This window comes from Oryza glaberrima, chromosome 4 (assembly GCF_000147395.1).
Source record: "Oryza glaberrima chromosome 4, OglaRS2, whole genome shotgun sequence".
NCBI classification, from domain to species: Eukaryota; Viridiplantae; Streptophyta; class Magnoliopsida; order Poales; family Poaceae; genus Oryza; species Oryza glaberrima.
The window spans coordinates 27,268,966-27,285,923 of record NC_068329.1 but is presented as its reverse complement, the minus strand read 5'-3'; the positions used below and the strand labels follow the sequence as shown (position 1 = coordinate 27,285,923).

General features: G+C 40.9%; 1 protein-coding gene, 1 long non-coding RNA gene and 1 other non-coding gene across 10 annotated transcripts; 2 read left to right on the top strand and 1 right to left on the bottom strand.

The window, feature by feature from the left end:
- Window positions 1-435: 435 nt before the first annotated feature.
- Window positions 436-508, top strand: TRNAA-CGC (transfer RNA alanine (anticodon CGC)). The gene has a single exon. It is a non-coding gene; the product is annotated as a tRNA-Ala (tRNA).
- Window positions 509-788: 280 nt separating this feature from the next.
- Window positions 789-4,139, top strand: LOC127770372 (uncharacterized). Of its 2 annotated transcripts, none has more exons than XR_008016945.1 (5): window positions 789-865; window positions 1,499-1,576; window positions 2,386-2,557; window positions 3,745-3,938; window positions 4,028-4,139. It is a non-coding gene; the product is annotated as an uncharacterized LOC127770372 (long non-coding RNA). The 2 variants fall into 2 exon arrangements; XR_008016944.1 differs by having other exon boundaries at window positions 3,715-3,938.
- Window positions 4,140-5,081: 942 nt separating this feature from the next.
- Window positions 5,082-10,771, bottom strand: LOC127770371 (serine/threonine-protein kinase CTR1-like). Of its 7 annotated transcripts, none has more exons than XM_052296056.1 (14): window positions 10,078-10,768; window positions 9,095-9,399; window positions 7,704-7,979; window positions 7,411-7,619; window positions 7,029-7,322; window positions 6,911-6,951; window positions 6,757-6,825; window positions 6,548-6,648; window positions 6,377-6,461; window positions 6,175-6,273; window positions 6,013-6,081; window positions 5,772-5,903; window positions 5,590-5,684; window positions 5,082-5,472 (listed from the first exon to the last, which is right to left on the bottom strand). In XM_052296056.1, the coding sequence occupies exons 1-14, from the start codon at window positions 10,570-10,572 to the stop codon at window positions 5,391-5,393; spliced, it is 2,352 nt and encodes a 783-aa protein (XP_052152016.1). In that variant the 5' UTR covers window positions 10,573-10,768; the 3' UTR covers window positions 5,082-5,390. The 7 variants fall into 7 exon arrangements, 6 of the variants coding, with proteins under 6 accessions (XP_052152016.1, XP_052152018.1, XP_052152019.1 ...); XM_052296058.1 differs by having other exon boundaries at window positions 7,713-7,979; XM_052296059.1 differs by having other exon boundaries at window positions 7,704-7,964.
- Between the last annotated feature and the right edge of the window lie 6,187 nt (window positions 10,772-16,958).

Genomic DNA, 16,958 nt, shown 5'->3' with positions numbered 1-16,958 from the left:
GCCCAACTGTTCAAGCTAGCTGCTCCCCAACCTGTCCCAAAACTGAAAACTTAATTGAGAACACAGCTCAATCTAGCTGATAAAAGCTGGCTGCATATCTCTACAGAGTAGTATGTGAACATATCTATCTGTGTGGATTTATTGGTCATGACCACATAATAGCTCTAACGCTAAGGCAGCTGCGTAAGGGTCTATCAAGGTTCTGGTACATATAGTTTCTCCTAAAATCTCCGATTGCCATAAACTCTTCTAAACAGTTCAGATTTTCAGTCAGATTTTAAGAAGTTGTAGAATTTAGAAGTTGGGTTTTCTTCAGATTCTCAAAAGTTGTTTCTCAAAATCAAACTCATTCAATTAGCGCCGAAGTAATGGTCAGAATTTCCCAGGACCTTTTGTATTACTACTTAAGGGTTTAATTCTGATTCAAATCAAAACGGGGGTGTAGCTCATATGGTAGAGCGCTCGCTTCGCATGCGAGAGGCACGGGGTTCGATTCCCCGCACCTCCAATATAAACCGTTTTCTTTTGTTCATTTTCTGTTTGCTCATCGTCCCAAAAACTCCGCCTTCAGACTGTGAAAACGCCGTCAACTGCTTTCTCAGGAAAATCCGCCATACGATTCTGAAAACGTATTCCCTCTAAATACGTCGTTTCGCAACTCCCTCACTTTTATCGCGCCGTTGATCCCGCATCGGGCGGTCCAGACGACTCCGCAGCATATGCTCCTCTCCTCCCCCAAGAAAGAAAGCAGAGCAGTCAAAAAATTGGGGGGGGGGGGGGGGGGGGGGGGGGGGGGAAGCTCGGAGGAGAGCATCCGCTGCCATTGCCAACGATGGAGGTGGAGGTGGAGGTGGAGATGGAGGAGGTGAGCCACAAAGCTTGCGCGTCTCAACTTCGCGCGCGCGAGGGGGGAGGGGGGCTTTGCTTTCTCCTGCCTTTTGGGGAATTTTTAAATTTTTTTTGGATGTGGAGCTTGGTGGTGCATCTGTTCGTCGAGAGGGTGGAGAAGCGATTCCGCTACAATGGAGGGGAGGGGATCAGGGGAGTGTGTTATTTGTTTAGTAATTTTGTAGCGCTCCTTTGGATGTTGTTTGTGCTTGGTTTGGTGTCCTGTAGCGCGAGTGGTTGATGTATGTGGGTTTGGTGATCAGTGAGGAGAATTTTCTTTTAATCTTTTTTTTTCGATCTGGGTTTGATCAGGATTAATTGTGTCAAATGCGCTTTCTATATGTCTAATTTGCTGGATTGTGCCACTGTTTTAGGGGTTTAGGGAACTCAGGGTTGAGGCCTAAAGTGTACTGTGATTGCTACAAACTGTTCACATTTTACAATACCCAATGTCACAATGTTAGGCTGCCGTTGTATTAGGTCCCTTTTTTTTTGGGGGGGGGGGGGGGGGGGGGTGTTCATAGAAAATGCTGGATTTTCCTTCTCTGCTCAGTAAATTCGCTGTATATCATACTATGTTGATACTCCTATTTTCTTTTCTTGGTTTCAGGTACTCCTGCCAATGTTTCCTAGACTACACCATCATTTGAGAAGACATCTAATGCAGTCGCGGAGCTGAAAACCACACGTAAGTTTTGCCGCGCTTTTGTTTTGGAGAAATTATACCCTTGCACTTATTTAGTATCACACCAGTGAATGATCATCTGAAGTGTTCATTTTGGACCATTGTTTATAGGCTTATAGCTTTTTTTTTTTGGTTCGACAATTGTTTATACTCCCTCCGTTTCACAATGTAAGTCATTCTAGCATTTCCCACATTCATATTGATGTTAATTAATCTAGACATATATGGCTAGAATGACTTACATTGTGAAACGGAAGAAGTAGCTGTGAAGGTCGAAACTCGACTAGTTAATAAACTGCTCCTTGCACATGCAATCCAATACATTGCATACACAGTCTCAACCAACAGGAAATGTAATGAAATACTTATATAGCAACATACTTCCATTTTATATTTCGAAATAGACAAGTACAACCCTTGTATAACTGTAACAAGTCTATTACATATGCTGAAGATGCTCTGTTCCAAATTATAACGCTTTAATTTGGACCCAGCACAATCAACAATGTGGATAACTTCTTTTTATCCAATTAACACGGTAATTTTTAGGCAAAACTGGATCATACCACTCAAAGCTTATGTTTCATAGCTAGAAAATTAAAAGCATGAACTTGGATTTTAAAACAAAAAAAACTAAAACTTCTAGTGCTTCAGAACCAATTTTGCCTAATTTCTACCCTTGATAGCAAATGTCAGGCTTCCCTTTTTACTCTTTTGATAAGATTTTGTTGCTCATTGCTGTTCTTCCATCAATTTTGGGACTTCTTGTCAGATCTTTGTTATGATCCAACTATTTTTTATGTCTTTTGCAGGTGTTCAGTAGGGCCTAGCCATCAATTTGTATGTAATTTTGTTGTGGTGACTACTTTTAAATCTTTCAGGGGCTATATATGAGCAAGTGTTATCTTGAGAATTAATGTCAAAAGACCAAGATGCTTTCGAGAGGAACTTCTATCAACTCAAAGCCTTTTACATGGATACACGGTTTGTTTCTTCTTGAATACTTTCTGGTACTGTGCAATGTCAAGAACTCAAGATTCAATCCTTCATATGTACTCTGGATGTGGAGTGTCAAGCATTTATACTGTGTCGCCTCTTGCTTTTCTTCTGAACCAGTAACCATCAGCCTTAGGTTCTAGCGTTGTATCATGTTCTTGAAATTTCAGGATGGCATTGATAGGTGACAGAAAAACGCCGTTAAAGTAAATATTGCCATTGTTAGTGTTGAATTTTGTGGGAAGAGGAATTCATGTGTCCTAATCTCTGTGACATTGTGAATCCCTGTAGTTTTATAAGAACAATCACGTTGGCATTGGACATTTTCTGCTCTTCTTTTTGGCCTGGGTTGAAGAAGACCAACCAAATTTCATTAAGATTTGGGAAAGATACAAGTTACAAGTAGCATCAACAGTATGCTGTCGAAGATGGAGGTGTCGGGTCCTGAACAAGCCCAAACACCAAGAGAAACAAGCCCTAACTCATTACAATCTTTTAACAGTCCAGTCTCTTTCCAAATGGAAATATCATCCTTGATGTCTCCAAACAACTGGCCTAATGTGTGATCTCTGATTGAAAACCCGTGCATTATGTTCCTTCCAAACGAGCCAGCAGACCAGCATGAAAAGTGTGTCGCGAGATTTTCTGCATAAGTGTGTCATAGATCCCATAATTTTCTGAAAAGTGTGCATTACGTACATTAATTTTCTGTTTTTTCGGAGCTCTGCATTCCAGAACTTATTTTTATTAAATGCTATATTATTCTGTGTTTATTTGTAATTGTTCATCCAGTGGCATAATACCACCCTCCCCTGATGAGTACCCTATTTTGGGGCTTAGGCCCTGTTTGATTCAGCTTAGGATTATTATAATCTAAATTATTAGGAGTAAGCTGAAACAAACAAGTAGATTATTATGCTAGATTATTATAATCTATAAGTCAGATTACTATAATCCAATAATCTCCTCTAGAGGAGATTTTTTCAGATTATTGAGTAGCTAAAGACCCACTACCCTTAGATGCCTCTAATAATCTAGAGAAACAAATGACTCGTAGCTTATTTTATGTCAGCTTATTATAATCCAACTTACAGTAATCTGATTTAATAATCTAGATTACAATAATCTTAAGCTGAAACAAACAGGGCCTTAATCTTCTGAGACTTTTGGCTCAGAACAAAATTGCTGAATTCCACGTGGAGCTGGAACTTCTGTCCCTAAAAGCTTGACTATCCTTGCATCAAGTTATGCCCTGAACCTTGAGTTTTCCTTCATGGAAGGTGCTTACAGCCAATTATTCAATGCTCGTCAAACTGTTCCACATGAGGCTTATGACTTCTTTTATAGATCTTCTTGCTGAAACTATCAGGTGAGCACATTGCACATTCACGTTCCAGGTTTTTCATGTTTGGTTTCTGTTTTGAAGTTCCTTACCATGTTCTTTGTGTTCTTTTGTAGAGATGAAATAGCTGATTGCAGTGCTCAGGCATATGACTACTTGTCAATATCTTATGCAAAGAAAATGCTATTGTTTTCTTGTGACCAACAGCTTCTTAAGTTCATATCAGAGGCAAGTATTATTTTCTTACGCTCCTTTTATCCCATCCTAATTGTTCAATGCAATGGTGAATAATTGAACGATCTGAAGATAAGAAACGTATACTAGATGCGGGCATGGGCATAGACTAAACAAAATTATTATACAGCTACTGTACTGATTGAACCATACAGAATGGACTTTAGGATAATCAATGGATTGTGTTATATGATGCATGAGTGAAGGCCAAAATTCTATCCACTTCTGCACTGATCGTACTACCATTAATTCTTTGTATCTGAATATTCACGTTGATAACAAGTTCAACATGAATGGGATGTCCAAAATTGTTTAGTCCTTTTTGACATGGCAAAATCCAAACCTCCTGCCATACCCTCGCTTCAGCAAAACAAGAGAAGTATTAGCTACGTGAAGGAGCTGGACTAGCCACAAAGTTTCCGGGTCGATGGGATCGAGGAACGGGGTTAAGAGCCATGGTACGCTACTTGCTAGAGGTTTTTACAAGGTGGGGACAAAAATGACCCCGTGTTCCCGGGTCAAGAAACGCTGCCACCGACCCTGTTTCCTGTGACTGCTGGAACAGATAGTTTAGATTCCTAACACAAGCTGGACTTCTGCATGTAGTTGTACGTACTAGGTAAGCCCAAATGCAACCATCAGCTTAAGTTAGATGTCACTAAGTTTTATTATTATTTTTTTTTGCTTTTTAATTCGAGATGGAGCTTGATAATATACTGAAAAGAACGGCAGATTTTCAGGGCATTTGGTATGCCGATATCAAAACCATAAACCTGAGAGAGTTTCAGCTCAAGTATATGATGTTCAGGGCGTCTATCCGGACTCCTGTAGAATTTAATGGCTTATCTTGCTTGATTTCAAAATGATTTCCTTTCCTCATGTGGGCTAATTGCAAAAGGACGTGTTATCGTGTTTTGTAGTAAACCGAGCGAATCATGACCATCTGAATTCTGCACATTAATTTCAAATTTGTATGCACTGTACAAAATTCAATCCAGAGAAAAAGAGGAGCAAAAAACAATATTTTTAGATATTAGTTTCTCATGCGGAAAACGGAGGAAAAAAAAAAGGTGACCTAACGAACTCGATGCAGCATTGGACTTGTGCTGCTTCAACTATCCTCTCCTTTCTGTAGAGAACTCAGATGCCTTTAAGGCAACTGACTTACCAACTTATTGTTTGCTGTAGATTAACATTAACAGGGAGAACAAAAATAAGAAGGCGACCAACAGTCTTCAGTATTCGTCATGAGCCACCAAGCATCGATTTGAGCAACTTCTTCAGCGTGTCCACGATGCTCGAAAACGACGGTCGCTGCCTTGGATCACTGAAAAAAGGAGAGCAAAATCACTCGCTGACAAGTTGGTGTTCTGAACATAGCATGAAATCAAGCATAAATTTGTCTAAATCATGGAAAAATTTCTTCAAAACAAACAGTGCTTACTCATCCCAGCAGGATTCAACAAGAGCAGCTAGCTCAGGGACTGTCTCTTGTGGAATTGGGAGCCTTCTGTTCTGGAATGCAACTGCTCCTACTACCTGCACAGGTTGCTCTGCTGAATCACAAACCACAGTCCCGTGTACACAAATGCAGGATCAGAATAAAGAGAAGATTGAGATAAATACTTGTGCAGGGCTTAGGCCATTCCATGGTTGCTGCATTGTCATGAGCTCCCATAAGATCACTCCAAAGCTGTACACGTCGCACTTTTCGTTTGATGGCTCGCCACGAAGAAATTCTGGTGCCATCCATTCTGGCTGCAGTTTTCAGGAACAATGGATGATCAGAGCCAATAATTTCAATGGCAGATTGCTACTTGAGCTGGGCAGATTGCTACTTGAGCTTGGACGGTAATATGAAACTTACTGTTCCAGCAACTGATTTGGAGGATATGAAGGTATTCGCCTTAAATCTGGACAAGCCAAAGTCACCTACCTGAAGTTCGTATCAACGACAGTAAAGAAACAAAAAGGTAGAACAAGTTTTCGATCTCGCTGTTACTATTTGGGAGTTGAATTTTGAACCAACCTTCACGGACCAGTTCTTGTCCACCAGCATGTTTGGCGTTTTCAAATCCCAATGTACAATTGGAGGATTCAGGCAATGGAGATAGTTGATGCCTTTCGCCTGCATTACAAACAAAGCATGGGTGATACATTGTTCAGAGAAACCAGTAACGGTTCAGATGCATACAGTATGCAGAAGAGAAGAAAAAAGCTGTGATACATACAACATCTAACGCCATGCGCAAACGACGCCTTAAATCGAGCATTTCTCCAGCAGATGCCTTGTTGATGAGACGGAAGAGGCTCCCTCTATTTGCATCATCAGAAAGATTATTTGGTGAAGGACAAACTATCATTGATAGGTTTTGTCAACTGAAACTGAGGGAGAGGTTCACCTGGGCAGATACTCTGTTACTATCGACAAATGTGGGCATTTTGTCACTGCACCCATGAATAACACTACATTCGGATGGCGAACACGCTTCATGATTGCAATCTGTAGTGGTTAAAAACAATTTCCAAGTTAGAAAGATGGAACTGGTTTGTGATCCAAAGGAACAGTTAGTTCAAGTTATAAAGAATCAAAGCATAATGGGGCAGTGACCTCTCTAAGGAATTCTTTCAGTTGAGCTTCGCCGACATCCTGGTCAGTAAGCACCTTCACTGCAACATCCTACATTTCAAATCTACAACCTCAAGTTTATGATCTCCAAAGGGAATCAAGCTTACACAATGAGCCAAAAGTTCAATATACTTACAGAGCCGTGCCAGTCAGCACGATACACAGTTCCAAACGAACCTGCATTGCATTTCAGCAGCGATCAGATTTCACATCATACAGGAAAATCAGTAACAAACATGGAGGTAAAGAAGTACCGGCGCCTACGCGTTCCTTTAGCTCGAGCTCGTCCCATGAAATCTCGAGCCAATCGGCGCAGAAAGACGGCTCGATGCTCAGCCGTTTCAGAGGCGTAGCACTGGAGATGTTGTCCTTATCGCCACTCTCAGAACTGATCTCCATCGCCTTCATCTGCTTCGACACTTCGAACACTGCCATACTGTTGTTGTTGCAGTTGCCGTTCTGCGTGATCTGACCGCATTTTGGCAGCATGGCTTCTTTGGTGGCTACCTGAACAGAGCTCTTCTCCTCGGCAACACAGTACTTAGCAACTGTACGCAGCACAAGAAAGATTGTAAATGGCTAATCAGAATACTCCAATAACATATTTGCTGTGGAGAAAGAATGGTATATCTGTACCTGAATACTGAGGATTTGACAGTATCGAGTTGCGACAATCTCCAGATATCGCGCGATTCCACGAAGCAGCCGGTGTTGCATAGTTTGCAGAACTCATTGTACATGAGGTCTTGAAAGGTGAAGGCACGGAGGAGAGCAACTGGCCATTGATAGACGAGTCTGGACTGCTGAGTCTTCCCGGCTCAACGACGAGGTCGACGACGTACTCCCTGAACCAACCAACCAGCAAAGTTCAGTCAAGTCATATGCAACAGCACATCTGCTACATTTCAGAGGGAGATCGACAGACTGACCTTACAAACCTTCTCTCGTTGTCGATCTTGACGAGGCAGGACGAGCGGTGCGGCGCGGAGCAGTACTTGCAGCCCTGCGCGATCCGGCAGGGAAGGCCGATGAAGTCGGCGAGGCTCTTGAAGAGGATGGCGCGGTGGCGGCAGAAGCCGATGGAGAGGCTGCCGATGGGAACGACGACGCACCTGTGCCGCTTCCTCAGCTGCTTGCTTACCGCCTTCCACCGCATGAACAGGTCCCCGTCCTCCGACCGCAACGCGCCCCTGCACAAACACAAACTCCATTGAAAGTCGTCAGAGACCAATGCTGAATGTTCGGTGCAACTATGCCTGAAAGTGAACCTGCAACTGAAATCTGAGTCTACATGTCTGCAAGTTCTGACGAGCAAAGCACAACTTAGTTTTTCTGTTTCATATTGTAAGACATTTTAGTTTTATCCTAAGTTAAACTTCTCTAATTTTGACTGAGTTTATAGGAAAATACACCCGGTAACAAATAAATACACTACCAAGACATTTCACGGTGGGTTTAATAAAACTAATTTGATGTTTCAGTTGTTGGAGTATTTTTTCAATAAACTCAGTAAAACTCAAGACAAGGTTTGACTTGGAACAAACCTAAAACTACTTACTACAATATGAAACGGAGAAAGCATATGTATACAAAATCTAAGAGCAACTAGACTTGACTGTTAAGTATAGTCCTTAATAGTTCTTGTGGTCCATAGAGTACAGATGCATGGTGACACTGTACATTTCAAAGACCAATTAAGCAAAGAAACAGATAGTAGATGCAACTTGCACAGGTACAGACAAGTACAGAGGTACGTGCAGCGAGTTAAGCCTGGGCGTACTACTCCGTTTATACAGCCGTACAGTACCTAGATTATCTAGCTCACTTCTTTTTCTGAAAAATGAAGCTGTGTTCACGTGTTCGTCGGTGCTCATGTTCACGGGGACGATCGAGCTTGTTGACTTGCCCAGTCCTGTGAATCACATTCGCAGTTGCATCCACAGCACGGCGGCTAGTACGCCGCTAATTTTTATCAACGAACAGACTCATCGTTTGTTGTACAGGTGAACAACACAACTTAAAAGATAATTTGTGAGGAAAATTTTTATATACAGTATGTTTTTAATTTAAAAACCAATAATGAAAAATAACACAACAAAAAAAAAATCAAAATCAACTCTAAAATTAAATTTTAGCTACGGCTGATAAGCTAAAACGCAAACTAACGAACTCTCGTCGATAATCCGGTCAACATTTCTTGTAAAATGCTCCCTCCATCCCAAAACAAACTCGCTTATAGGTCGGTGGGTTTCTTTTAGGACGGAGAAAATAAACCAAGACCACAGTAAGGGGTACATTGCATTGGTTAGTGTGTGATTACCCCATGTGGTCGGAGACGAGGACGGCGAGGCGGCGGACGAGGTCGAGGGAGACGCCGGCGGCGCGGTAGAGGTCGAGGGCCCGGCGCTCGAGGTCGGCGAGCGCTGGGTCGCCGCACTTGTCGACGAGCACCACCTCCAGCACCGACGACTCGCCGCTGTCCACCGCCCGGAGCGCCACCAGCGTCGGCAGCCGCCGGCCGTCCTCCGCCGCAGCGTTGCACATCGCCCACACGTGCGGGTCCACCCCCAGGATGTTGTAGAACCCGTGCGCGATCTTGTCCCCCCACGACAAGCACCCGTTCACCTGAACATACACACACAACAACACAAGATCAACAAGATCATTGGATCACCTATCAATTCAGCAACAGTTTAATTAGCAAGCTGTTTATAGCTATCAGTGCAGTGCAGTTAGCTACAGAGAGTGGTAGTTAATTGCTGCAGGATGGATTGGTTAAAGCTAAGTAAGAGATTGATTAATTAAACAGAAATACTACTAGTGTGGTTAGGGGGCATGATTAGGGAGGTGCTAGAAGGTTACACGACTCCCTGCAACTTGCAATATACAAGCCCTAATTGAATTGTATAATATATGTACAATGTGCAGCCACTGAGCATGCATCAGAATGGAGACTTCAATGGGGAATAGATTAGAGTCAACATACTACACAGTTCGCAATTAGTGGGAAATCTTTGATTAATTAAGCAACCCACTAGTAAAAAAAACATCAATCTAGAGGCTACAAACTAACTGCAAAATGAATTGAAGACTAAAAAGAATTTAGACGAAATCTCCAGCAAAACTTGAAGCTGAAAAAAACTGTTTTCTTTGGCAGGGAGAGAAAGAAGTTTGAAATTTGAAATTTGCATAAAAAAGAAAAAGTTCAAAATGGATTTGTGTCTCTCTTTCTCGAGCTAAGCTATGGCATGGCATGTCGTGTCAGGTCGGTAAGACCAAAGGCGAGCTGTGTACACTACCCACCCAGAGCCGGTAGGAGACAGCGGCGGCATCGGCCGCGACGTCGGCGTGGTTCTCGGCTTCGCCGCCGCCGCCGCAGCCGATGAGGAGCTCGGGCGGGACGCCGGCGAGGAAGGCCTCGGAGGTTAGGCGGATGGCGAGGGAGAGCTGGAGGTAGTAGCCCTCCCTGGCGCGGCGGACCCACGTCTCCCTCCCTCCTCCTCCGGCGGTCGCCGCCGTCAGGTTCGACGCCGATCCCGGCGCCGTGGCGGTGGACGCCGTCGTGGCGGTGGTGGCGGTGGCCGGGTCGGTGGAGATGCCGGTGAACCCGCTCCCGGCGCTCCACTCCGCGGACGCCGGCGCCGCCGCGGCGTCGCCCTGCAGCAGCGCGTAGTCGGCGAGCAGCGGCAGCCGCGTGTCGTCGACGGCGAGGAGGTGGTGGTGGAAGCCGGCCGGAGCAGCAGCCGGCGGCGGCGGCAGTGACGGCGCCGGGTTAAGCAGGCGTCGTCGGTGAGGCATGGCCGCCGGTGGAGCTAGCGCCGACGCATGGAGATCAAGCTCGCTCGCTAGCACCACCACCGCTCGTCGGAATTAGGGTTCGGAGAAGAGGAGGAGGAGGTGGTGATGCAAATGGAAATGGAGGAGGAGGAGGCGGCCATGGCGATGAGAGGGAGAGAGATGAGATGAAGAGTGGTTTAATTCAACTTGCAGGGTGGCCCTTGGGTGTACTCCTAGTTTATTTTAAATTATTTTTTGGTTGCTATCTCCAATTTTATTTGATCTTGTGCATGTCTTTGGTCATGGTTTACCCCCTGCATTTTTTATATTCTGGTGATTTTTATATTATGGTGTGTGTGTGTATGTCTGCATGGAACCATAGTACTATCGTTGTTGTTTTGTTTTTTTGTTGGGATATTGTTGTTTATGCGTAGTGTAGATTAGACAGGATATGTGTTTGTGTTATGTTCTTGTGGAGATAAGATGATGATGAGGCTGTGAGTGACCAAACAGGTCCAATGTTAAAGTTTGGAACATACATATGTGGTGAGCTGTTGATCATCTGTTAGGTGAAAGTATTTTTCATTTCTCAAGGGGATATTTACTCATTGTTACATGTTATCTAAATAGTGATAAATAATTTAAAAAACTTGATAAGGTAGATTAATATGAAATATATCACTCGACAAACATACAAGTTAAAATTTACTTCTAGACTGTAAAAAAACAATAAATATAAATGCGAATGTATGTTAATTATTTTTAATTAATTAATTTCTTTTTAGTTTATAGAAGTCGAATTAATTATGTCTTACATATTTATGGAGTGATATATTTTATATTAGTCTATATTATTAATTATTTAATAACTATTTATTTAACATACTCCCACCGTCCCAAAATATAACACCTTCTAGCCTTTAGAATTTGTTCCAAAATATAACAATTTCTCTACCAACATTCTCTTCTCAACCAATCATAATCCTCCACCATTCTATTTTTCCACCTACCTTCACTTCTCCTCCAATCACAACACTCCCTATTTAATTCTACCAACATTTTTAATAATTATGTCAACTCTAAAAATGCTTATATTCTAGAACAGATGGAGTATAAATAATGAGAGGACATGCCTATTCGAGAAAATCCAAATTAACTTCCTATACTATGCAATGCAAATATGCTATTTGTTTTTCGTGTACTTTATTTCCCTCCTCTTTCACCAGGAGAGCCGAGTTGAAAAGCCAGAAGAAATTAGCGGATCAGCCTTAGGGCCCCTTTGAATCGTAGGAATGAAAAAAACAGAGGAATGGGGAAAACACAGGATTCTGACAGGAATACAATTGTGAAACAGAGAATTGCAAAACACAGGAAAAACATAGGAATGACCGTTTGATTGGATCACAGGAAAAACGCAAGAATCAGATGAGAGAGATAGACTCAAAGGAAATGTTCCAAGAGGTTAGACCTCTTGCTAACTTTCCTCCAAAATGTGCATAGGATTACCCATTCCACAGTAATTTTAAAGGATTAGATATGATTCAATCATTTGTTTCAAATGCCTTCATAGGATTTTTTTTTCCATAGGATTAAAATCCTCCAAAATTCCTATATTTTTTCTATAAATCAAAGGGGCCCTTAACATGTATAGTATTTTTGTTTCTGCTTTTTTTTTTACCGAATTGACACGAAACACAATTGTATGGCCAGACATCGCAAAGGACGACGGGCCCCTGAGTCCGAATCGGCAACTCCACGAGGGCACGCGACCGAAAAAGGCCGGGCCGGCCTCCCACGCCACGCCACCCCGGCGCGCCGGAAAGCAGCGTGGCAAGGCGGCGCGTGTCGCGGAGAGGGGACACCCGTCGCCCGCGGACTCCCTCCCGCCGCGCGATGGGTTTCTCGTCCCGTGATTCGTCCACGGCCGGTGCTGGGTGCGGCGCTGGATATATATATCGGAGCAGCGGATGGACTGCGACGAGAAGGGAAAATACCAAATCGAGCTGATGCTACATCCACCGCAAACGGAAACCGAGGCCTCGGCTGGGTGGGCAGGTCGGCGACTGCTCGGTGTTGGACATTTTTTTCTCGAGCTCTAATTCTAAAATTTAGTGTTAGGAGTAAAGTTGGGAAGAAGTATAAACCCAATTTCATCTCTTTAATTTATTAGAGTTTTATCTATGGCCCTATTTGTTTCAGTTTAAGATTATTATAATCTAGATTATTAAATCAGATTACTCTAAGCTGAATTATAATAAGCTAACATAAAATAAGCTACGAGTTGTTTGTTTCTCTGGATTATTAGAGGCATCTAAGGGTAGTGGGTCTTTAGCCACTCAATAATCTGAAAAAAAACTCCTATAGAGAAGATTATTGGATTATAGTAATCTGGCTTATAGATTATAATAATCTAGCGTAATAATCTAATTGTTTGTTTCGGCTTACTCCTAATAATTCAGATTATAATAATCCTAAGCTGAATCAAACAGGAACTCTCGCTCTCATTTTAGATGGAGCTAAAGCTGTTTGGCTGAGCTGAGCCAAACAGACCCTAATAAAATGGGATGACTCATTACCATAAAATTAATTAAGTATTAATTATTTTATTATTTAAAAAAATATAAATGTTTAAAGCAATATTTTATATATTTTTGTTAAAAATACACTATTAAATAGTTTAAAAAGTGTGCACATGATGTGTTGAGTTGATAATTTCAACCGAAGAAGTCGGCCTAAATAGGGAGCACTCCCAGCTGTTTTGCATGTAAAATTTCCGATGAGTTCCCAACTTACACTCTCTTCTTTTATACCACACGTTTTCTAAAAATACTAAACGATTGCATTCGCTATAAATATTCTATCAATAACAAAGTTATTTTAAAACGTCGTATTAATTATTTTTTTAAAAAAATTAAGCTATTAATTAATTAATCATACACTGATCCACCGTTCTGTTCTGTGTTCTTGGAGGAAAGAGTTCTGGACACTTGAGTTCGAACGCAAAGTGGACCGATCAGTCAATCAGGTTAATTACTTGGAATAATTCTCGTCTTAAAATATAAGGAATTTACAAATCACGTTTTCTAAACTACGTACTGGACTTAATATGAATTTAATAAACAATTAAAAACTTAACAAATATTTATAAGAGTTTTCTGAGGTTTAAATTAGACAGGGTAACTCACTGTCTACTGTTTCTAGGTCTTCCGGAAAAAAAAATCTTTTCTTTGCATGTCGTAATAAAAGATTTTGGTGTTCCAAAAGAGGGCTTAAGGCTTATGATTCCAAAATGATATTGATCAAACGCTAGATTCAAGTACAGCCTTACTCTTCAAAGCTCTAAGTAAAATATGTTATCTTTGCCCTAACAGCTTCTGATTTAAGCAAAGCTAAACCACACTTTAGAGAATTTTATCATAACCAACTGACGCCGTACCATACTATCTTCCTTTCTTTAGGCATAAGCACGTCTAGCTTGTGACCAAGTACAGTAATTGTTAAGATCGCCACTGTGCAAATTAAAAGGCTAGCAAGTATAGTAATTAACCCAGGACCATCAGTTCTCACTAGATTTTGATGCATGTGCCTCGAGAAACGTGCCAGCTCTACTGTCGCTCAACGTGGAGGAATCCCTTTTTTTTCCTCCGCTATTAAGGGTCCTTTGAATTACAGGATTGAAAAAACGTAGGAATAGAAAAAATGTAGGATTTTAATACGAGTGCAAGTGTAAAATAGAGAATTACAAAACTCAGAAAAAACACAAGAATGGCCGTTTGATTGGACCGCAGAAAAACACAGGAATTAGAGGAGAGATGAAGACTCATAGGAAAGTTTCCATAAGGTAGAACCTCATGCTAGATTTCCTCCAAAATTTACATGTGTTTAGGCATTCCATAGGAATTTTATAGGATTTCATAGGATTCATTCCTTTGATTCAAAGGGTTATATAGGAAAAATTCCTATAGAAATGGAATCCACTAAAATTCTTATGAATTTCCTTTGAATCAAAGGGGGGTCTAAAACAGTTTTGCCAAAAGAAAAAAAATACCACCTGTCTAAATATAATATTTTTGAGTTATGTATTTGAATATAAACATGTCCAGAAACATTGCTAAAAGTTATTACATTTTAAAACGGAGAGAGTAGTTGTTTTGTTTAATAATATGAAAAATGCATGCTCAGCTAGGAGAGGCTCGTGAGCCTTTTCTTTTTAGAAGAAGAAAGGGAAAACTCTTGTAAAGATGCTTAAATGGTTGTGTTTTGAACTTCAGATACCTTTTTGCAATAAAGGTTTTTTTCAGTTTCGGTTTTCCCGTGATAGTTTGATCCTGAATCTTTTTTTTTTATTTTCTGTTATCTATTAAAGAGATGGAATTCACAGGGATGGTGTGTTCAGAAAATATGGCATTCATCAAGTGCTAATAAGCTAATAATTAATTTTATGGGGTCAAGAATGAGATTGTCACCTGGGACTTGCTTGAAAAGGACGTGCATATATAATTTCTGGAAGCAACAAACTTGCCATGACCTAAGTGATGTTAACAACCATTTTCTCAAAAAGAAATGGAAAATGATCTCACAGCCTATTTGTACATGATCTGATCACCAATCACAAGCCATCAAGGTTTGTTTCTGGTGACACCACAAAGCACGCATTAATTTTTAATACCATCACAGCGATAGCTGCCATTGGCCGCAATTATCCCCCTCCTAACTCCTGTAATTATTGTTAATGCTGCAGCTAATGGAGGCCATCAAGAATGGAACTTCAGACATGTGAAAGGTGGTTGGGGTTGGGGAGTGGACACAAAAATAGCAAGTCAAGAAAGGGAGTGTGTTTTAATTAAACCCTCGAGAGCACATGCATACCTCTATGTGTGTTGCATATGATTCGAATAGTTATGAAATTTGGAACGATTGAATAGATATTATATTACTGACCTCATTTTAACCTAAATGCTGAATGGAATGGAATATATGAACGCGCACGCTTCCTGAGCTCCTAAAAGTCGCTATTTTTGAAAAAAAAATCCTCATATAAATTTCTTAATTTTTTTTATGGCAGGTAAATTTCTGGCTTTGGGAGAAAGCCGAAAGAGAAACAAGACAGAGTCTTACACAAAAAGAGAGAGAAAAGGGAAATATTATTTCAAAATCCATTTTTGTACCCTAGAATCATTCATCTATTTGGTATTCCATTCCATTCAGCTCAAAAGAACACAATCACATCTATCTCATCAACAAATGAATGAAACTGTTTGACCACTTTCTTGAGAACATTTTAGCTTGGTGTTTTAGCATGATCAGTAGGTTATTACATAGGCAAGCATGCACGGTTTGCTTTGCTTGGAAGCCAGCAACCAGGATAGATGCTTGATGGGGTTCATCCTAGTTCTAGTTGGGAAGACAAGCAAAGGCTGCATATGGGGACTTTTCAAACTTTTCACTTTTGTTGTAAAATCATATCTCAGTAATCATTATATATAAAGATAAGATGTTTGTGTGTTGTGAGTAATGACCCATCATTTTGCAATGCTACAAGTTGCACTAAGTTTATGAGGATATATATCTCCTTTCTGTTTAGTATTCTGGTTTGATGACATATACACTTCTAACAAATTTTATGCTTGCTTCCAGGAGCTACCATCCGTGACCACGACTCCATGAGTTATATATCGAATTTTTCAAATTTTCTTTCAGGTGAACGGCAATGGACGTCTCTAGAAACATAAGTCAACTTTTAACTGATATAAATTCAATAGATTCCAGGGAATCTCCCCAAAAATGTGTGTATGAATTCTTGATATAATAAGGTCAGAGACATATGCTTTGTATCCTCCATTCAGCAAACTAATTATCCATAGGCTAGAGCAATTTTAATATTGGGAAGTGGCATCAAACTTCTTGTAAAGTTGGGAGCAACCATTTATTGATTGTTAATCCAACTAATACTGATTTGTAAAGTTTGGTTCACCCACTTTCTTGCTCAGTAGTACGGTATACAATTTTTAAAACATAATATTCCTGTGTTCTATTCTGCACCACCAAAAGCTCCTCTGGATTTGTTTTAAGAATTGTACTTGCCAATTTTTACTTCTACTCCTCCTGTTCGGATAGTAGCATCTAGGTCTTGATGAATTGCAGTTAACACAACACTCCTGACATGCCCTTCAAATAATAATAACAATATATAAGCTTTAGGCCATTTTTATTCAGATTATCTAAAACTAAAACCAAGTTGATTTGTTCGTACCCAGCTCATATTATTGGCTAGCCTGTCATAACTGACGTCAAGCAGCAACATCAGCTCCAGTTCAGAACTGAGGCAAATCAATGTACAAAGGTTTTGTTTGTCAAGCATTCATGTATTACCATCCATGCAAAAAGTACACTTAAAAACTAGCCTT

What these genes read in the sequence shown, in the direction of transcription:
- LOC127770371 (XM_052296056.1), bottom strand. Translation starts at nt 10,572, where the DNA reads ATGCCTCACCGACGACGCCTGCTTAACCCGGCGCCGTCACTGCCGCCG. An exon ending in GTAACAGAGTATCTGCCCAG is followed by an intron (nt 6,462 to 6,547) that starts GTGAACCTCTCC and finishes TGATGCAAATAG; the next exon opens with AGGGAGCCTCTTCCGTCTCA. An exon ending in TGCGCATGGCGTTAGATGTT is followed by an intron (nt 6,274 to 6,376) that starts GTATGTATCACA and finishes TTTGTAATGCAG; the next exon opens with GCGAAAGGCATCAACTATCT.